The sequence below is a fragment of the Nanorana parkeri genome, unplaced genomic scaffold, assembly GCF_000935625.1.
Source record: "Nanorana parkeri isolate BGI_ZX_2015 unplaced genomic scaffold, ASM93562v1 scaffold1025, whole genome shotgun sequence".
In the NCBI taxonomy this organism is placed as follows: domain Eukaryota; kingdom Metazoa; phylum Chordata; class Amphibia; order Anura; family Dicroglossidae; genus Nanorana; species Nanorana parkeri.
Window position 1 is genome coordinate 225,039 of NW_017307293.1, and position 21,444 is coordinate 246,482.

Consider the following 21,444-nt stretch of genomic DNA (forward strand, 5'->3'; position numbering starts at 1 on the left):
AGTGGCCGGGAGGTAGTTCACTCAGTGATTGGCCCATTCATTTTGAATGGCACCCCAACACACTGAGGCAATGCAGCTCCAATGCACATTGTGATGCTCTGTGTTGCATGTCCATTATCACTGTGTGTTGACGGCCCATTCAATTAAATAGGCTGCTTAATGCAACATGTTATCACAAAGCACCAACAATGGGCCGACTTTTACTGACAAGGCACAAACATGGAAGTTGATCTCACGTCTGCTTCCAGTTCCATACACCTCCCCCCAAGTATTGCAGTTTTCGTTCCCAGTCACACTTGGATCAGTATGGAGGACACATGGGCAGCAAAACACTCACCTTCATGCATGTGTCGCTCCCTAGCTGCATGGATGAGTGACGTGTCGCAATGCTCTGCAGCATTTACGTCCATCAGGGCGCAACGTCTTGCTCATCCATCTGGCGAGGCATCAACACATAGAAGCAGGTCAGTGTTCTCCCGATCACATATCAGTGATCCCGCGGCAAGTGTGACAATGGCCTCCTATCAATGTGTTATAATGCATCACTGCTGGGGGCGGGGCTAACAGGATGTGATTGACAGGTGTGGAGAGCCGCTGAAGATACAAACATTAACAACTGATGTCCATATTGTTCATCCGCCATATGTATATATATAGAGCTGACCATTTACGCAGCACTTTATATACTGCACATTCACACCAGTCCCTGCCCTCGAGGAGCGTACAATTCAAGGTCCCTAGCTCACATACACACTAGGGCCAAATTTGGACAGGAGCCAATTAACCTTCCAGGATGTCTCTGGAGTGTCGGTGGAAACCTATGCAAGCACAGGGGGAACATGCAAACTCCATGCATATAGATTCTTGATCTGGATGTAAACCGGGGACTCCCAGTGCTGCAAGGCAGAACCACTAAGGCACCTGCACTTTCCCTTTAAAAGATTTCAACTTTTTTCATATAGTTATATTCCAGCAGAACTCCGGAGCCGGCCTGTACTGAGGACAGTTCAGACATCATCGGGGGGAGCCGCCGGATATCAACGGGCAGCAAAGCTGACAATTGACTTACCTCTGTGACCATAGTCAACCCCAGAAGATAGCTGAGGAAACACACAATAGCGATGAAGATCTCTCGCCGGTAACCCTTCCGTAGGAAGGACGGGTATAGATCAACCAAGGAGGTGATCTGTCCTTCAACTTCAACAAACTGTCGGGAGAGGAAACAAAGGAGGACGTCACTTCACTGTGCAAACACCAAATTGTCCCAAAAAGTGCTTTTTATACTGTGTACAGTCACAAGTCACAATGCCTTCCCCCTCCCCCCATATGTGTGTGTATATGCATGTATAATTTAATGTAAAATAATTATATTTGTGGTCAGAGTTACTTGTGACCCCGAGGTCTTCAAGAGTACCACCAATACAAACCTGAAGTGTGCCATGGTTTTTAAGGTCAGTATGCCAAATAAGAGGGCACACTCTAGTGAAATGATAGAAACCGGGGAAGGGCGGGAGGGTCAGCTGTGCGATCGCGGTGATGAGCAGAGGACCGCCCCGCGACCCTTCTTAAGGGGAGGAGAGCCGCCGCAACTCCTCCCACAAATACGGCCAAAATATTTTGGCCTTTCACATATATATTATTTTTATTATTAAAATAAATATTTTTCCATATTTGAACTCATATTTATACAGCCCCTGAGCTTCCTGGCAAATCCCAATATATTGATAACTCACAGCAGAAATGATACTTTCCTGTAGAACTTACCTGGCTATCTAATCCAAGTAGCAGAAGCATTATGAAGAAGAGAATTGCCCAGAAGGAGGGCAGGGGCATCATGGACACGGCTTTGGGGTAAGCGATGAATGCCAGGCCAGGACCTAGAACAATATCAGAGGAGGGGAGAGGGGAAGGGAGACACTGAAATTAGCACAGCTCTGCCCATGATGGAGGACACCCAACCCAGCCAGGACCTGACCATTCTCCGCAGCCAAGGCGGACAATGACCACCAGTGGCTGTGGAACAACATATCCCAGCATACCAGGAGAAACGGTTCCACATCCGCTGGGGGGGCCAAATAAATCTGCACCCCTTTTATTCCCATGTATGATTGATCACTCTAAATCCCTTCACCCCTTTCCATAGAGCGAGTGGAAACTGGCACTGTCGCCTATAGGAACCAGATTCATTTGGTGATCTCCACTAGAAATGGCAGCTGGACTTTTAATTGGTTGCTAAAGGGCGACATTGTCACTTTCCCCTAATCCGATCAGGGCCGTGGCCCTACATTTGAAGGGAACCTGTGATTAGGGTTATCACTAATCCCAGCCAAGGTTCCCTTCTCAATGCAGGTTGACTACCTTGAAGCCAGCACTGCTTCTGGGAGTCAGGCAGGAGCAGCTTCGAATGGGACATGGTGACAGGTACCCTTCAAGTGCACCTGTCACTGAGCAATTCCTGCAACAATCGCTGCCAGAGCTATGGCCTCTGGGAGATGCAATGATCCTGGAGCACCTGGGCTGCACACGAGCTCAGGGGCAATGATGCTGAATAATGCCGTAAGTCAAGTCCCTGCCCTGGAACTAGCATGAGGCTCAGGATGTAGACAAAGCTGCCTCCGCTAGAGGCCTTGGAGGCAATTGTCTGAGACAGAAGTCCCCTTTCACATTGTGTTCCTGTACTCGGAGAATAAATATTTAGGGTCTAGGAAGGAATTCTGTTACTGTCAATTAATCTATTATTCAGCTCAACCCCTAAACTTTTCATTATCCTGTTGTGCATGGAGGTGGGATGAGAACGTACAAGCGGCTTATAAATAGCACCGCCGCTACGTTCATATTGTAATACTCGGCAGTCAAAAGTGAGAAAGCACCGCTGTATGGATACACTACATGGCATCACAGTCATCTATGAAGCAATGGGCAATGGGTAGAAAATTTCCCACCTAGCATCATTAAAGGAGAACTATGAGGCGAGTGCTTTTCACTCACCTGTATAGTTCTAGCCGACCTCTGACAATGAGACTGTCACAGGTCGGCTCAGTAGATCAGGAAGCGAGCGAACACATACCGGCGTTCGCTCACCTCTCAATCCCGTCACAGCTCTCTGCCGTGACGGGGGAGGGGCTGGATTCCCCCCTCCCCGCTCCGATCCTCCAGCGCTGACTGGCGGAACGGATGGGGGAGGGGGCGGGTACAGCTGGCTCTGCCTCTAGATAGGCAGAGCCAGCTGTCAGTCACACAGCTGGGCGGATCCAGACAATTGTCGGGATCCGCTTCAGCTGCGGCGTCTCAGTATACCGCGAGCTGTAGCTCGCAGTATACTGAGCTTAGGGTGACGGGAGGACGCTAGTTTGTGTCCTCCCGTTACCCTAAGGAGAACTATGGGGAAAAGCCTTAACCCCATAGTTCTCCTTTAACAGATGTCAATGCTCCTGACATCTAATGTCTATGGGTTATATATATATATATATATACATAGATGACACCCTAAGATTCATATACTAATGTCCAGCCAACAAGGTCTGGAAATAATGCAACCGTATTGTTTGTATAATCTGACGTGCTTCGCTATCCTGCACCATGAGCGCAAGCCGATGAGGAAAAAAAAAAAATCAGTGAATGCACAAACTCCAGGCAAAGTCTGGTCAGTTTAATCGCAATCCGATGCAGCCATACTATTACAGAGCTTGCAGCATCGGGACTGCAACATCTTATCACCTGGTTCTGTGCTATGCAACCGCTCTTTCCTATTCTATGTGTAGGGAGGGGGTTGCAGGATTCCGATAAAAAGGAAGAAACTATTTCTGATTGGCGTCTGCAGAGCGTCAGACATACAGCTCAATTCTGATCTGACAATCATTCCACCAAATCTCTGGTGAGATTTGAAGAAGGAGGTTGCAGCACGCAAACCCAAGAATACTAGTGAACTGGAGGCCATTGCTCATGAGGAACAGGCTAAGATACCTCCGGAACACTGCCAGAAGCTGGTGTCTGGCTATACATCTCATTTGCAGCAGGTCATAACAGCAAAATGGTGCTCTACTATGTACTAACGAAGGGGTACTACCATTAAAGGAGAACTATGAGGCGAGTGATTTCCACTCACCTCATAGTTCTAGCCGACCTGTGACAATGAGACTGTCACAGGTCGGCTCAGTAGATCGGGAGGTGAGCGAACACATACCGGCGTTCGCTCACCTCTCGATCCTATCACGGCTCTCTGCCGTGACAGGGGAGGGGCTGGATCCCCCCCTTCCCGCCCCGATCCTCCAGCACTGACTGGCAGAACGGACGGGGGAGGGGGCGGGTACAGCTGGCTCTGCCTCTAGATAGGCAGAGCCAGCTGTCACTCACACAGCTGGGCGGATCCAGACATAATTGTCGGGATCCGCTTCAGCTGCGGCGTCTCAGTATACCGCGAGCTGTAGCTCCCTGTATACTGAGCCTATGGTGATGGGAGGACGCTAGTTTGTGTCCTCCCGTTACCCTAAGGAGAACTATGGGGAAAAGCCCTGACCTCATAGTTCTCCTTTAAGGAGTTGAATATTTCTGAGACAGCCATAGTCATTAAAAGTTGCATTTTCAGTTGAATCTGTGGAAATGGAAACCACTTGAAACATTCATGGTGTTGACCTCTTTCAATTGCTTTTGATTACAACTGTGACACTCGAGGATATGCTATCTCTGAGATAGATTTTATTGGCTATCTCCTGTGTATGGTCAGTTTTTGGGAAACAATATCTGTCCTATTAAAGAAAGGCATTAAGCGTAGGGACTGTGGGAAACCAGATGCCCAAAGGGGGAACAGATGGGAATTTGCAACAAATCCCATTTTGACCAACCAGTCAGCAACCCTACATTGGTGGCAGGTTCTCTTTATACTCCATTTAGTGTGACCCTTTTATGGTGTGCACTGCAGAAATGTGCAGTAAAATGTGTTTCAATGCACATTACCGAAGCGCGTAGGTGTGTTCCAAGCTTTAAATGCCCATCACGGACTCCAGTGCAGAGACCTGACGGAGGCTCCATCATGGGCCACAATGTATAGTGATCTGGTGCAGAGTCCCTGATCTGGTGCAAAGCCAGCATGTGATTCAACTTGCCAGCACCACGTAAACCTGAGGTTTTAGGTGACGCTGAAGTTACGCTAATGGTCCTCCTTTGTAGACCTGGAAGACAACACACCAGGAACTTCTTCATGAAGACCTGGACCAGGAAAACGTGCCCCGAGCCCCCAGAAGCAACCAATCTGGTTCCAGCCGCCATGTTTTCTAACAATGCAGAAAGAAAACAAAAACCCGATTGGCTACCAGGGGACGGCAGAAATACTGGGCGTTGTCAATCTAACTGTCCACAGGAAGTTCTCAGATGACCGGCCAGAGTCTCCAGTGATTGGATGCAATGGGGCCATATGGACCGTCTGAGAATTCCCCATAGAAATAGCCGACTGTTCCTTGGCTCCGGTTTTCATGAATCAAACTGTTATGTTATTTTTTTGGGAAGATCCGTCTATGGGAATTGTTCTTCCATTAGAGGGCCACTTTATAAGAACTGAACACAGTAAAGATGTCTGTATTGCATCCTAACAGCTTCAATGATCTAAACTCCTTAATTGGATTCTGGCCGGTTGCTGCAGGCAACGCGGACACACTGGCCCTGATTCATCAAGCTGCAATAGCATCTAAATCACCATCAAGTTAGTTTAAGGCATGCTAAGGCGGCCTCTTACCCAATAATACTGTCATTTTAGCATGCCTTTAGTGGCATTTGTAATACTGCAGTTTGAGGATTCTGGACCATTAACTGCTTCCATTGTTAACCGATTCCATTTCAAGTCCCAATTGGTCTAAGACGGGACACATACAGCTCTCAACTGACTGATTCTACACCGGTGAGATTCTACACCGCCTCACCATTGTATTGTCATACAGTACCTGACTCTGCCACATCTGCAATGTCCACCCCTTGCTCTTGTGCCATGAAGCCCAGGATGGAAAAAATTGCGAAGCCAGACACAAAACTGGTACCACTGTTGAGGCATCCCAGCAGCATACAGTCCCTATGTCACACACATGTCACGGAGCAGTGTTAATGACTAAAACCAGAACCCCCGCACACCTCCCACCCCCGCTGACCGACCACTTGCCTATAGCAGTTGTACTTGTACTTGTTGTAGCTCCCCAAGGACGTCATGGCTCCCAGGCAGATGGCGTAGGAGAAGAAGATCTGGGTGCCGGCGTCAATCCAGACCTTGTGGAAATGGGAGAGGAGAGGTGGAATGAGAGGCAAGAGTGACATGAACTATTAACATCAAAGTATACACATACGTGGCGAGTACATGCGGAGAAAGCGTAGAACTGTGACGTTTCCCCACAGGAAGAAGAAACAGACATTTTATACATGACCTAACTTGTTCTGTCTATTCCTGATGGGAAGGATGACTATATGGCCAATGTTTTGTAGACACTTGTTCATCACCCCTATATTAGCTTGTGAGACATCCCAAACCATGGACATCAATATGGAGTTGCCCCCCTTTATGCCTATAACAACCTTCACTCTTCTGGGACAAATGATTTTGGGGTGTCTCTTTGGGAACTAGTGCCCACTAAGCTAAAAGAACATTTGTTGAGGTCGGGTGCTAATGTTGATGGAGGAGACCCCACAATGGGCATTTAAATGCATCCCAAAGGTGTCCAGTAGGGTTGAGGTCAGGGCTCTGTGCAGGCCAATGCTGATGGAGAAGACCACACAATGGGCATTTAGATTCATTCCAAAGGTGTTCAGTAGGGTTGAGGTCATGGTTCTGTGCAGGCCACTTAAGTTCCTCCACACCACACTGGTCAAAATATGTCTTTATGGTCATGCTGAAACAGAAAAGGGCCTTCCCCAAACTGTTACCACACAGTTGGAAGCGCACAATTGTCTTCAATGTCTTTGTATGCTGTAGCATCAACAGGACCCTTTAAGGAAACACCTGAACTCAACTCAAGCTTCTGAATCCTATCATTTACACACCAACATAAACCATTTGGAACTGTATGTTTAGTGTCCCTTTAAGGTAATTTAACTGTTAACGATGGACACAGTAAAAGGTCGCACTCACCTGCGGATCGGCCAGTCGGGTGATGTCCGGGTACAGGTAGAACTTGATCCCTTCTGCGGCTCCAGGTAGGGTGACCCCACGTATCAGTAACACCAGCAGCATAATAAATGGGAAGGTGGCTGTGAAATACACCACCTAGAGCAAATACAGAGAACAGCATTGTCTATGAGATTCCTGGGATGCATTAAAAGGGAACCTATCATGGTAGCGGTTACCCAGCACCACTGAGGCTCCCATGATACAAGACTGGAGGCCAACATGCCCGGAAATGGTGCTAAATCCAGAGCAGGGCTTGTAACCGATCCTGAAAGCCAAGTGGTAATCTCTGACATTGCATGGGAGCCTAGGCTATGATGGGGAGAACCTGAAAAGACCCTTAAATGGCCATCACTCAGAATCATTAACTTTCCTGTGACCTAGTCAAAGGCACTGTATCCTTCTCAACAAATACTAAATATATCAAATGTAATACAAACAATATATAAACTACACTATATATATGGTTGTTTTAATAACTTTTATACACGTTAGGCTCCCAGAAGTGAACCGAATGGCGATTTCAAACTTTTAAAAAGCCAAAGTCCCGCCTGCTATTATCCTCAACTAACCTTAAAACTTTCCTCTGTGCACCTCCTGAAACTAGTGCTAGACTTCCTAGACTCTGGGAATCAGCCCTCTCCATCTACCGTCCATCTGCCCAATGAGAGTACCCAACAAGGGCATTTCCCATTCATGGAAGGCAGGCCATGTCAGGGAAATAAAGATCTCAGCAGCTTGAGTAATACAATTACATACAATGAATACTCCATGTGGTCTCTTGGTTCATTTGCGACCACAGCTGCTAGCTCAGTGGGGTCCATTCTATCCTGGTATATTGGATTGTAATAAAAAAAAAAAGGCTTTATTGCCACTTGGGTACCTGCAAAAGCCAAGACAAAGCACTTGGCTCTCTGCCAGACCAGCCCCTTCTCCTCCGCTGTGTTTCACCTCAACAGGGGCTTAGTCATGGAGTTCCTCTGCAACTAAGCCCCTGTTGGGGTGAAACACTTCAGAGGAAGCGGGGTCTGGCAGAGAGCTGTGTGCTCTGGCTTGTTTTTCTGCAGGTATCCAAATGGAAATAAAGCTTTTTGAAACAATGAGAAAAGAGAAAAAAAGACCTGATGGATGTGCGGCTTTGGATGGCACAGATGGGTGGCTCTGGATGGCACAGATGGGTGGCTCTGGATGGCACAGATGGGCGGCTCTAGATGGGACGGATTTGAGACTTTGCATTGGACTGATGGGCGGCTTTGGATGGGATGGATGGGCAGCTTTGGATGGGACAGAAGGGCAGCTTTGGATGGGACGGAAGGTCGGCATGGGATGGGTGGGCGGCTCTGTATGTGACGGATGGGTGGCTCTGGATGGGACTGATGGGTGGCTCTGGATGGGACTGATGGGCGGCTCTGGATGGGACTGATGGGCGGCTCTGGATGGGACTGATGGGCGGCTCTGGATGGGAGGCTCTGGATGGGACTGATGGGCGGCTCTGGATGGGACGGAAGGGCGGCTCTGGATGGGACGGAAGGGCGGCTCTGGATGGGACGGAAGGGCGGCTCTGGATGGGACGGAAAGGCGGCTCTGGGTGGGACGGAAAGGCGGCTCTGGATGGGACGGAAAAGCGGCTCTGGATGGGACGGAAGGGCGGATCTGGATGGGACGGAAGGGCGGATCTGGATGGGTCGCATGTGAGGCTTTGGATTGGAAAGAGGTGCGGATTTCTTCATTTGAATTGAGCAATACAAACTTTAGAAATGTTTAGTTATTTTCACATTTTAAGTATATTTAAAGTGTATCGAAAGCCAAGAAAATGTTATTGTTTTTTACAGTAAGCGTTGCCCAACAAGCATCAGGTTTTTTTTTTTTTGTGTGCCCGCAACCCATTTATAGAGATTTTGCTTCACTTCCTGTCTTAGAAACACAAGAAGAAACTACAAAGTGAGGGAAAATCCTCTTAGACCGTTTCCCCCCAGAACAGGAACATTGGAAGATATCCGCTTATATCCTGTTCCAGTGACAACTGTAAAATATTTCCCATCACTTTCTATCCCGGTGATCCCCATCAGAGACACCGATAGCAATAAACACCCAACTAACCCTTCCAGAACCTATCCATAAGAAAAGTTAATTGCTTTAGATACACTTTAATATGATAGAAGTTTCATTAAATAAACCCGAGTCCGGTTCTCTTAATCTTCTCTTGATCATTCAATGTAATGGGATTTATATTACGGTCGCCTCAGGGTCCCTCTTACCTTGCCCGTAGAACGCACGCCCTTCCAGATGCAGAAGAAGCAGATGACCCAGGTGAAGAGCAAACACAGCGCCAGCTCCCATTTCACCACCCCGATGTCATCGATTCCCTTTGATAAGCCAAGAACTTTCCGCCTGAGGAAGAAAAGGAAACAAATTGCGGATTACAATGAAGAAGCGGCGTTAAAAAAAAAAACTGGTTAAATCTGCTAAATAAAGGAGAACTATGGGGTTAAGGCTTTTCCCCATAGTTCTCCTTAGGGTAACGGGAGGACACAAACTAGCGTCCTCCCCTCACCCTAGGCTCAGTATACCGCGAGCTGTGTATACTGAGACGCCGCAGCCGGAGCGGATCCCGACATCGATGTCGAGATCCGCCCAGCTGCGTGAGTGACAGCTGGCTCTGCCTATCTAGAGGCAGAGCCAGCTGTACCCTCCCCCGTCCGTTCCGCCAGCCAGCGCTGGAGGATCGGAGCGGGGAGGGGGGAATCCAGCCCCTCCCCCTGTCACGGCAGAGAGCGAACACCGGTATGTGTGCGCTCACCTCCCGATCTACTGAGCCGACCTGTGACAGTCTCATTGTCACAGGTCGGCTAGAACTATGAGGTGAGTGAAAAGCACCCCCCTCATAGTTCTCCTTTAAAAGAATCCCTGGTGATCCCACCATGATGGTCCTTGTTCAGGCATCAGTTATAGGGTGACAACTCTCTGCCCTGGTCTACTAATTGTCATCCTGTTGCAAACTTTCAGATTCCTGCCATCATATTAATTGAATCTATTATTGATTATTGATATTGAATCCGGTGGATGTGTTTAAAGAAACGTAGATGTAAAACCTTCCCTAAAATTCCAACGTGTTCAATCACTTCCTGTTATAGGTTGAACACTGTCTCCCAATCGTCCTCCTGTGTTGTCACCTTGTCACGTGCACCCTGGTGGAGGCTATGGGTGGCCGTTCTGACACACATTGCGCAGGCATGGTCCGCCGTTGTCATGATCAGGAAGAGCAATGATGTGCAGCCAACGCTTGGGCAAGCGCATGTAGACAGGAAGTGGCTTAAAAAAAAAGGCTGGAGGGGATCAGCAGCACCGAGATGTGGATGAAAAAAGGAAAAATCAGCAATAAATAACAATGTCATCTAATATGAACCCAATGTCATCTAGAGTTTAAAATGTATCAATTTTGGGAGCTTCCTGGTCGCATCAATGCCTAATCATGTGACCGATTCCAAAGCAGTGGGAGAATTCTCCTCGTTTCAGCGCGAAGTGTTCCCAATCTTTACATTTTCTGGGCGGTTTTGTCTTAATTTTAACATTAATTTGCATTTCTCGTTCAGAACACGTCCAGTAACGGAGTCAGACATCCACCAGACGCGGATTAATCAATGTTACTCTTTGGCTTCCCGAGAGATGCGCTCCGACCCTCGACCGCGGTATTTGGGTTTCATCCCTGCAGCGACGTTTTGGCAAACGCACCGCCGTACCCATGCCAAGAAAATCTGGCAAACGGCCACGGGAGCTATAAAACCTCAGATCTCCCAGGCATCAGGATGAAACGTTCGGAGGAGAATTGACCTAAAAATAAACCCTAATAAATAGAAAAAAAAAACAGGATGTTCTGCCACTTTTTGTTGTTGTTGTTGTTGTTTGAGTGAGAACATAACAGAACCTGAACATTCGCTATCATTATACTTTCATATCAACTGCCGATCTGCAGCAGCTGCATTACCTAAATTAAAGGACCAGTATAGCAAAAAATCTTGTATTCCTGTAATTGTATGGACTAAAAACTCCGGGCCTCCGGCTGTGGTGAAACTACCAATCCCATGATGCATCTGCCTCTAGGAGTCATGCCTGTGGGCTGTGAGAATCTAGCAGTGCCTCATGGGATTGGTAGTTCCACCATAGCTGGAGGGTTGGAGTTTGCCCACCCATGCCTTACAGGTCTGCTTTGTTAGGGAGAGAATACAATCACCATAACAGCACCAATAGCAATCCCTGAGAAGTAAAGTTGCACTAGTACAACACCACAAGAGAGGACAGTCAGGCTTTTACAAATGTCCATTGTGGTCTGGTTCACTTTACAGTGCCCACGGACAGATGAGGTCTCCGCCAGCTCCAGGGGCCACCAAGCCCTACCCAACAATTCAGCCAAATGGTTGGATAAGGTACATGTATGGTTAACCCTTATTGACATGGATTGGTGCTCATTCACACATTTGTCAACAACCTTTTCCCCCCGAACCGCGCCCGTCCATCACAAGCACGGCAACTGTACGGGAACTCAATTTTAATTCCAATCAGGGGCTCGTCTTCGCTTCACAGCAACATTTTAATTAAGAGTGACTCCTGTGCAGCCGATCGTTCACTTTAATGACTCCGAACCTTCCCAAGCCGCCGCAGAACAAGATGGATTACGGGTTGAAAGCTCTGCGAATGCCAGTAGATCTATTTTAGATCCGAAGCTCTTATCTCATAGGACAGAGAGACGCCCCGCTCAGCCGAAAAAAAACCAGATGGCATCCAGCTGGCTTTTTATTAATATCAATGGAGCTTTATATAATGATGTTCAGTGGCTGTCTGCCGGAGAATCCCTCCAACACAAACTGCCGGTGATGTTCAGGGCCCAATCGCTCTGCGATAACTGGTCTTAGAGCCCGCTCGGACTTTCAGCTTCAATCAGTTAAATACAGAAAAACCAAAGTCTTTCCCGTTGGTTTCCTTTAGCAGCCCAAGCAAAAAACCCTGTCCCCTGCCAGCGGGCTTCAGAGAAGGAGCTTTGCTCTGTGTGTGGAAGCAGCGGTCTCTCTGCAGAGGTCCTACATGCTCCCCTGATGAGTCCGAGCGGTGAGCTCGGCATGACCAAAGCTGAGATTGGAGAGGTACAGCTCTGTTAAATGGGACCTACAGCTATGAAAAAGCCAAGTACTCAAAAAAAAATAAAATCTAAAAATGGATACAAAATATTTATATACAATGTGTCAAATTTACAGAAGAAAAAAAAATGTATATTTGTAGTCTGGATTAGTAAAGATTATAACAGAGGAAGAGTATAGTCATATATATATATAAGTCATATATCTCTACTGTATTTGTGGTGCCATGGTCCTTTAAAGCAGCTCCCCCTTGGCTCTTCCCCGTTACACAAGACCCGGCTTGGCATGAGATGAGAGACGGGTCACGCTCTTCAGCGTTACGCAGGTGCCAAGCTGGCACATAATTGGGTTGCTGCAGCCAATGCGGGGCACATTCAAACACAGCCGTCAATGATTAACAGGCAGGACAAATAAAGTTACTACACGGGACATGGTAAGCGCAGAGAGCGAAGCCGCACTCATAATATGACGTGTCAGGACGGGGAGGTCCTAGTTGTAGGCACCAGAGCCCAACTAGACGGCAAAATGTTTATGGTTTGTATATGCCCCCAGTGCTGCACTTCAAGCCCAACTTTCTGGGAGCATTTAGACCCATGGATGGCAGCAATGCACATTTTAATGTAAAGCACGTACTGCTACCCTAACCCTATCCCTAGTGCACCAGACTCAGATGTCACGCCTACACCATATACACACTGATGTCACGCCTACACCATATAGACTCAGATGTCACGCCTACACCATATAGACTCAGATGTCACGCCTACACCATATCGACTCAGATGTCACGCCTACACCATATACACACAGATGTCATGTCTATACCATATACACACTGATGTCATGTCTATACCATATACACACAGATGTCACGCCTACACCATATAGACTCAGTTGTCACGCCTACACCATATACACACAGATGTCATGTCTATACCATATACACACTGATGTCATGTCTATACCATATACACACAGATGTCACGCCTACAACATATAGACTCAGGTGTCAGGCCCACATCATATACACACACTCAGATGTCACGTCTACAACATATAGATCCAGATGTCACGCCAACACCATATACACACAGATGTCACGCCTACGCTATATACACGCAGATGTCACGCCAACGCTATATACACACAGATATCACGCCTACACCATATAGACTCAGATGTCACGCCTACGCTATATACACGCAGATGTCACGCCTACGCTATATACACACAGATATCACGCCAACACACCATATAGACTCAGATGTCACGCCTACGCTATATACACGCAGATGTCACGCCTACGCTATATACACACAGATATCACGCCAACACACCATATAGACTCAGATGTCACGCCTATGCTATATACACACAGATGTCACGTCTACACCATGTGGACTCAGATGTCAGGTCTACAGCATATACACACTCAGATGTCACGTCTACACCATACAGACACATATCGTGCCCACACCATATAGACACAGATGTCACGTCTACACCACGCACACGCGGAAACATAGAAGGGTAACACGTCTTACTCCCAGAACTCTGTGACGGGGGAGGTGAAGTTGCTGGAGTTCAGCGCCAGCCACATGGTGCGGTTCTTCCGGAAAGTGTCCTCCACGCAGTGTTCTGTGTTCCACGGCTGGTGGCACAGGGCCCACGGCAGCTGGCTCTGGAAGGACTGCAACAGGTAGTAGACGCCCCAGGCCAGGATGACGATGTAGTACACGTTCAGGAGGGACACAATGACGATGGAGGCATAGCCGATTCCTGCAAGAGGAGAGAGACAACTCAGCAACGTGCGGAACACTTCCACATCACAATACAAAATGACAGACAATGAAACAAATAATGACGGCATTCATTTAGATACAAAAGAAGACGAATTACAGAAGGCGGGACCCCAATGTTGTTGCAAACAAACACTAGGAGAGGGCGGGTGAGTGCAGTGGGTGACAGCGTGAAAACCTGCTTTCTGGAAAGAACTGCCAACAGGGGCTGGTTCGGGACGCCCTTGCCTTCAGTGTCAATCGAACGATCGGCTTTATATGTATGGTCTACTTTAACGTGGACGCAGACGGGCGATTCCCCCGAATGAGTCACATGGTGTCAGGACTCGGGCTACCGCATGGCCTGGCTTTGCCTGCAACCATCTCGTGCCCTGCATATACCGTGGCGGAGTACAGTCGGCCTCTGTAATAACGCGGAGAACCGATGTGCGTCTCGCTGTGCCAGCGCTCTTCTACATTCTCAGCTCAGCGCCAATTACACGGAGCAGCTGTGGACACTGGATCTCCTCCTGGCACGGGCGAGGACGATGTAACATTGCGCGTGTTTTACTGTATTACAGGGGGTGGGGAGAGACCGCTTACATAACACCTCCAGAGTTCCCCCAACCGTTCCGAATAACATTACCAGAGGTGATAAATCAAAACTAAACCCTCCGCCCCGCAATACAGGAAGACATATTAAAGTGGCACCGGAAACCCCTGACATGCTCAATGGTTCCTAATCAACCCCTTCTGCTGCCTCTCACCTTGTAACTTGCTACAATGTTACAATGTACAGACTGATCACTGGGAGGATCGGAGACTGAGGAAATGCTTCCTGCTGTCTGCCGCAGACTGATCACTGGGGGGAAGAGGACACCGAGGAAATGTTTCTGTCTGCAGCAGACTGATCACTGGGGGAGGGGAGACTAAGGAAATGCTTCTGCCTCCAGCAGACTGATCAATGGGTGGAAGAGGACACCGAGGAAATTTTTCTTCCTGTCTGCAGCAGACTGATCACTGGGGGAGGGGAGACTAAGGAAATGCTTCCTCCTGCCTGCAGCAGACTGGTGACATCATCACATCCTAGGCAAAGTCACTGGACTGGAGCTCAAGGGACAGCTTTTCAATGATACTCTTGCTGCATATTGTGACAGGCCAGGAATTTATTCACGCAGACTTATAACGTTAATGACCTCTCCTGAAAATGCTAGCTGCCTGGTTGCCATTGCCTTCGGTCCCCAGCCCGGATCCAGCACACAGGAGTTTGCTCTGACTTCACGGACTTGTTTTGGGTCAGTATCTCATATTTTGGAGGTCAGAAAAACAGCCAGACAAATCATTTCGGTGGGAGGTCAGCAACAGTATCCTCAGTATTTCCCTCAGGGAGAATCTTTCCTAGAAATCTCTCCTCTCCTCCAGTCTGGGAAGACGGAACATAACAGGAGTGCCGGCTGTAGTATTAAACAAGTTGCACACAGGCTTTTGGCAAGTCAGCGCAGCAAGCTAAAGCCTGCCAAAAGTCTGCTTAAAAGCTACAGTCAGCCCTTCCATTGGACTGGAGCTGAATGCTGCTGTAATGGACTCAAGAAACCGCGTCGTTCACAGATTTGCGCCTTTTGTAGCATCTTCTTTGTTACCATTTTGAATGATACAAAATACAAAATATCCGAAGGGTGAAATGATGAATTGCACTGATGATGTCACAAGCTCTCTGTGCGGCGCCGGCCTCCCGCTGCCCTCTACGCTTGCTGTCCTCACCCGCACTGCAGTGGCGATGAGCCATCCTGCGTTCTCCATCTGTCGGCCTGACACTGTTTCTTTTTTGTGCCCTTGTTTTTCGTTTTATAACCCGGCACCATCTGGAAAGTACAGGCAGAAAAAGTTCCAACTTCTGACCTCAAGGATTCCGCATGCCGTGGAATGGCGTTCTCGGTCTCCGACTGGGGGAACCTGCAGAATGTGCTTCAATATGGATGCGTCATCATCATAGGTGAAACCAGAGGCTGTGTGTCGCTTCACAAATTAAAGGTGCCACCAATCAGGAGATCACTCTCCTGATTGGTTGTGTGCCGGTGAGGAGACCCGATACTGCAGAGACCGTGAAGGGTCAATTAATCAGGCAGTCTTTATCTGATGAGTTGCAGGATAAACAAGGCACATCCTGCATATATAAATCATAAAATATGGCTCCTCCCACATAGATAGGAATACAAAAATATACACAGATAATAATAAATATTTGAAAACCAATTGGTACAACTCCTGTACATCAGTCTGATCTCTTTCACATGTATAGTGAATAAGATAGAAAAAAAAGAGAATAGTTCTCCTTTGATACATAGAGAGACACTGAAGAGTCCGAATTGGAGGGGTTCTTACCGGTAAAGATGGGGCAGATCTTCTCCCAGCAGGTGATACCACCTTCAGATGTGTACTGCCCCAGAACAACTTCCAGGAAGAACACAGGTAAACCGCCCCCGAACAGGAAGATGAAATATGGGATGAGAAACGCACCTGGTAAGAAGAAGCAGAAGATCGTCAATGGGGTATACTTTATATCTTAATCAATGGGACAGGTCCAACCAAAAGTGAGGTTTCAAACATAGGTAGAGTTTGGTGTAGTCACATGATAGCCTTCCTCAGAGACTTCTTCCATATTTCGGATTTGTTCCCACACCTTCTACTACTGCAGTAGTGTTCTGACTCCTCCTACGTCTATATAGGCAGTGTTCCTGCTGCATTCTCCGAAACATACATTATATGATCAAAAGTGTCTGGACATCTCACCATCGTACATTCTACCTCCAACCTTGTGGTAACAGTTTGGCGAAGGTCCTTTTCTGTTCCACCATAACTGTCCCCGTGTACACCAATGGTGGAACTCCAGCTCAATAAAAACATGGTTTGACCAGTTTGGAGTGGAGGAACTGGAGTGGCCTACACAGAGCCATGACCTCAACCCTACTGAACACCTTTGTGATGGATTAGAACACCAGCTGCAAGCCAGGTCTTCTCATCCAACATCAGTACCTGCATTGAAGAGTATGGTGAGCCCCAAACAGCTTCTCGACCTTCCACATGAGTGTTGCAATGATTCACAATGAAGTGTGCCCTTTTCTTATTTTAGAAATCGTATCAATCACCAGCACACGATATGCTCCAACAAGACCAATTTATGGACCTCTTTTGGTTAAATTGGCACAAATTCCCACAGACACTCCCCAACATCTTATGGAAAGTCCTCCCAGAAGAGTGAAGGATGTTATAGCCACAAAGCTCCATATTAATACCCATGGATGTGGACTGAGGTGAAGTATATCCATGTAAAACTCAGCAGGCCAAGCGGGGCCAGCTCACAAAGGCCAAAGCAGGTGTGCAGACTTGGGACAGGAACTTGGGACACCTTCTTTGGCCATCATGAGCTTGGCCTGCTAAGTTTTGATTTTTATATACACCACATCCCATTCCAAAATCATGGAAATCAGAGATCTCCTTAATTTTTTTTTTTTTTTAATCGAAGCCCGTGGACGTGCATCTAAACAAACTTCCCCCTGTGAACAAAAAAAGTGAACCGTGAAATCACAGCACACAAAAACGTGCACAAGGGTGCAAGGTCCTTCCAAAGAAGGGACCTACTTCCCGACCCCCCGGGGCGCAAGGCTCCTGACAGGGGTTGAGATACTTTGGACCACCAACCCGAAGGCCGATGGTCCATTTCCTTTGGGGACCTGCCGAAACAGGTCCCCCACAGTACTTGGCAAGGGGGCTCTCCCGAAGAGAGACCCCCTTCCTGGGTGGGAGGAGACAGAGAACCCCCTACGAGGCACAGAATCTCCTCCCAGCGTCAGGAATAGGCCCCGAAGAAACCTGCACCTTTCGCATCTGTGGGTCAAATTTAAAAATAAAAAAGTGCCAAACGTGCATGGAGTGCATAAATAAATCTAAAGTGCCAGTGCACCACGCTGACAGGCCTTAGGGGCCGGAGTGCAAAAATATTGCCCCGGACTAGCCATAAGGCCTGTCCAAGAGGCGTTGTGCAGAAAAAGCAATATGGTGTGTGACCGAGTGCTACAGTGAGTCATGTGGGGTCCCATACCCAAGTGACTTTCTGAGCACCCCTGGGACGCCACCCCCAGGGGGCACAACACCACGGGCTTCTGCCGCCCCCGAACCCTCGAGCCAGACCAAGCTTCGCATCTGTTCAGTCAGAAAGCCATGTACTGAGCGGTTCCCCTCTCACAGGAAGCCGCCCCACACGCTCTTTCACTCCAGCGAGTACTAAGTAACCATCCCCCGCAAGGACGGTTCTTTTCCCCACCGAAAACTGATAAGAACAGATACTACACTTGATCTTAGCCAAAAGGCCGAGAAGCGATATCCTTAATAGTGTAACCAACAGATGTAAAAACAATTTAGGCGATGTCAATTTATTTTAAGGACCCGTGTTGATGGGCTTTGAGGTTGCGTCAGTCAACAGTTTGAGATGCTTCTCATTCAATTGACCTCCTTCTGATTTGCATTTGACCTGCTTCGGGGAGGTTTTGCAATCCCACTCACTTGTATGGAAATGCAAAACCCGTCAAGGTGAACAAAAGCTTGTGGACACAGGTTCTATGTATTGGGTGTTTACTTGTGCCCATCCCAGCTCCCCCTCCCCCACCATCAGGTATAGAAATACAAAGTATGTCATTAACATGTCTTGATAAGATTATCTACATTAAGCCGATTGCTTGCACGTGAAAAAGGCTGCTGTGGTTTCCCTTTGAATGCCCAACAGGCTTCAGCGCTTAGAACTTCCTTGAACACGCTTTGTATGTGGTTATGGTTTAAAGTCAAACTCCCGAGAGTGGAGATGATGTCTCCTCTGCTGGACTACAGAACATCTCCACCTTCTGTTATGGAAATGAGGAGAAAGGGCCAAGTCCTGTAACCCAGCAAGGGAAACTTTTATATCAGCCCGAGGGTTCAGCTTTAAGAACCTTGAACATAATTGGTGGACGGAGTGCACGCTCACCTCCGCCGTTCTTGTAGCAGAGGTACGGGAATCGCCAGACGTTCCCGAGGCCGATGAAGCCGCCGGCTACGGACAGTACAAAGTCGATCTTGCTGGCCCACTTCTCCCTCTGTGGCGGCTTGCCGTCAGCCTCATCCTCCGGCCGGGTCCCTGGGCTCTTCCCCGGGGACGGCTTAAGGATGTCCTTGTGAAAGTCCTTTAAACACTGTAACTTCTCCTTGTTGGACATCTTGACTCCTGCCAGATAAGAATGGAGGTGAAAGTTAACTTTATCATAACAAAGATACAACTACAGGAACAGGAAATAAAAACCGCCGGCTGGCCTTACGTTATCATATTATAAAACATTTTAGACATGTTGTCGCCTTATTCCTTAAGAGCGTACAGTGCCATTGGAAAAGGACATCCCCTTCCCCTTGGATTTGTTGAGGGCTAATATCACCTTGACTGCCAAACCCGACAGAGATCTTTCTTGCCAACATTATAGACCCTTCTCTTTACTAAATACTGATCTCAAGCTATTCACAAAAATTCTTGTCTCCCGATTGGTGACCCACATGCAGGATATTATACATCCAGACCAGGTCGGATTCATGCCCACAAGAGGAAGCCTGAGACAATGTTATTAGAGTTCTGGATCTTCTACTAGGTTGAGGCCTCTCCTGCTCCTTCCCAAGGATGTGGAGAAGGCATTCGACCGAAATTGGACAATTTATGGAATTGACCCTCAGATTCATAGGCCTAGGTAATATGATGATGACTTGGATAAAGGCTGTTTACTCCTCCCCCTTGGCACATGTTATGGTGAATGGCACTCTGTCGGATGAGTTTTTATTTTGTAATGGAACACGCCAGGGATGACCTCTCTCTCCCCTTTAATATTTATCATTACACTCGAGCCTTTCCTTAGAGTCCGCGATAACAACGACGTTCTGGGCATGGATCTGGGTCGGGGTGGAGTGCGTAAAGTGTTTGCGTACGCCGATGATTTGTTTTTGTTTGTTTTTTACCAACCCGACTACGTCCCTACCCAACTGACTACAGGAATTCCTCTTATATGGAGAACTCTCATTTTCTCATACATTTTCAAAAGTCGGAGGTCCTAAAGATCTCGATCCCTCGACGTCTTCTGGACGGCCTTCCTCCGGAATTCCCATTTAGGTGGCATGTCGAGATGTTCAGCAAATGAATATTTTACCACGCATCCTTTATTGTCTCAACACTCTACCTCTGTCCATATCCCGTCTTCTTTTCCTAAATCGGTTAGTAGTTCTTTTGTCCGCTTTGTACGGGCTCAGAAGACTCCTAGAATCAAGGCTACGATACTTCGCTTACCCAAGAACCTGTTGGTTTTTTTGTCTCTCTTTTCTTCTTTTGTTACACTTTATTGTTTATATAACTAGGGATGCACCGATACTGATTTTTTGGTAGCGAGTGCCGATATTTTTTTCCCCGGTACTCGCCGATACCGAATACCGATACCGGAAGTCCCACAAGGTGACGAGGGACCATGAAGCCGGCTTCCCGGCCAATCAGAGAGCCGGGCGCCATGTCATTACACGGCACCCGGCTTCCTGATTGACCAACCAGGAAGCTGGCTCCATGCTCCCTCATAATGGGGGAGCATGGAGCCGGCTTCCCAGCCAGTAAGGAAGCTGGACAGCGTGTAATGACTTGCTGCCTGGCTTTCTGATACCGGAAACTCAAGTATCGGGCTAGGCATCGGAGCATCAGGGCGAGTACTGCTGCTGCAGTGGAGGTAAGAAAAGACAGAAGACAGGAGAGAGAGAGCAGAGAGAGAGAAGAGACAGCAGAGAGAGAGAGAAGAGACAGCAGAGAGAGAGAAGAGACAGCAGATAGAAAACAGGGAAGAGAGAGAGGGCCGGTTCTCACCACAAAGTTTGAGTTTCAGAGTGTTCGGCCTCTAGAACGCATTGATACGCAAGCCGGCCGGCTCCCTGCGTTCAGGGGCGGGAGGGGGCGTGGTGGTGCATTGAAGTCAATGGCGCCACAGCCACACCCGGAACGCAGGCACATTAAGGCCTGCGTTCTTGTCCAGCGCAATCTGCAAAAATGATCGCACTGGACTGGAACGCAGGCACTAATGTGCCTGCATTCCTGGTGCGGCGATTGCACTGGGGGCGTGGCTGCTGTGCCATTGCCATAGATCTCCAGAAGAAAAATTGTGGGCGCCCCTGTGCTAGACGGTCCCTGAAGCCTCTCCCCTCCTCTGCGTTGGTATGTCCCAGTGTAGTGGACGTGAAGACTCACCGGACCTTTGACTGAGTGGAGCAGAGGGGGGGAGCGAGGCTGCAGGGACCGGTCTAGGAGACAGGCGAGTATAACTTTATTTTCATCACAACTGAAAGGAGTAAG

General features: G+C 48.1%; 1 protein-coding gene across 1 annotated transcript in view; it reads right to left on the bottom strand.

Annotated features, from left to right (window-relative positions):
• Window positions 1-21,444, bottom strand: part of SLC6A6 (solute carrier family 6 member 6) — a 43,863-nt gene that overhangs the window by 6,417 nt on the left and 16,002 nt on the right. Inside the window, exons 2-10 of the mRNA XM_018567251.1 lie at window positions 19,069-19,305; window positions 16,434-16,568; window positions 13,818-14,052; window positions 9,400-9,532; window positions 7,106-7,240; window positions 6,146-6,249; window positions 5,934-6,058; window positions 1,765-1,877; window positions 1,070-1,207 (exon numbers count right to left, since the gene is read on the bottom strand). Of these exons, the coding sequence (XP_018422753.1) occupies window positions 1,070-1,207; window positions 1,765-1,877; window positions 5,934-6,058; window positions 6,146-6,249; window positions 7,106-7,240; window positions 9,400-9,532; window positions 13,818-14,052; window positions 16,434-16,568; window positions 19,069-19,297 (1,347 nt within the window). The 5' untranslated portion in view covers window positions 19,298-19,305. The remainder of the gene's footprint in view (window positions 1-1,069; window positions 1,208-1,764; window positions 1,878-5,933; window positions 6,059-6,145; window positions 6,250-7,105; window positions 7,241-9,399; window positions 9,533-13,817; window positions 14,053-16,433; window positions 16,569-19,068; window positions 19,306-21,444) is intronic.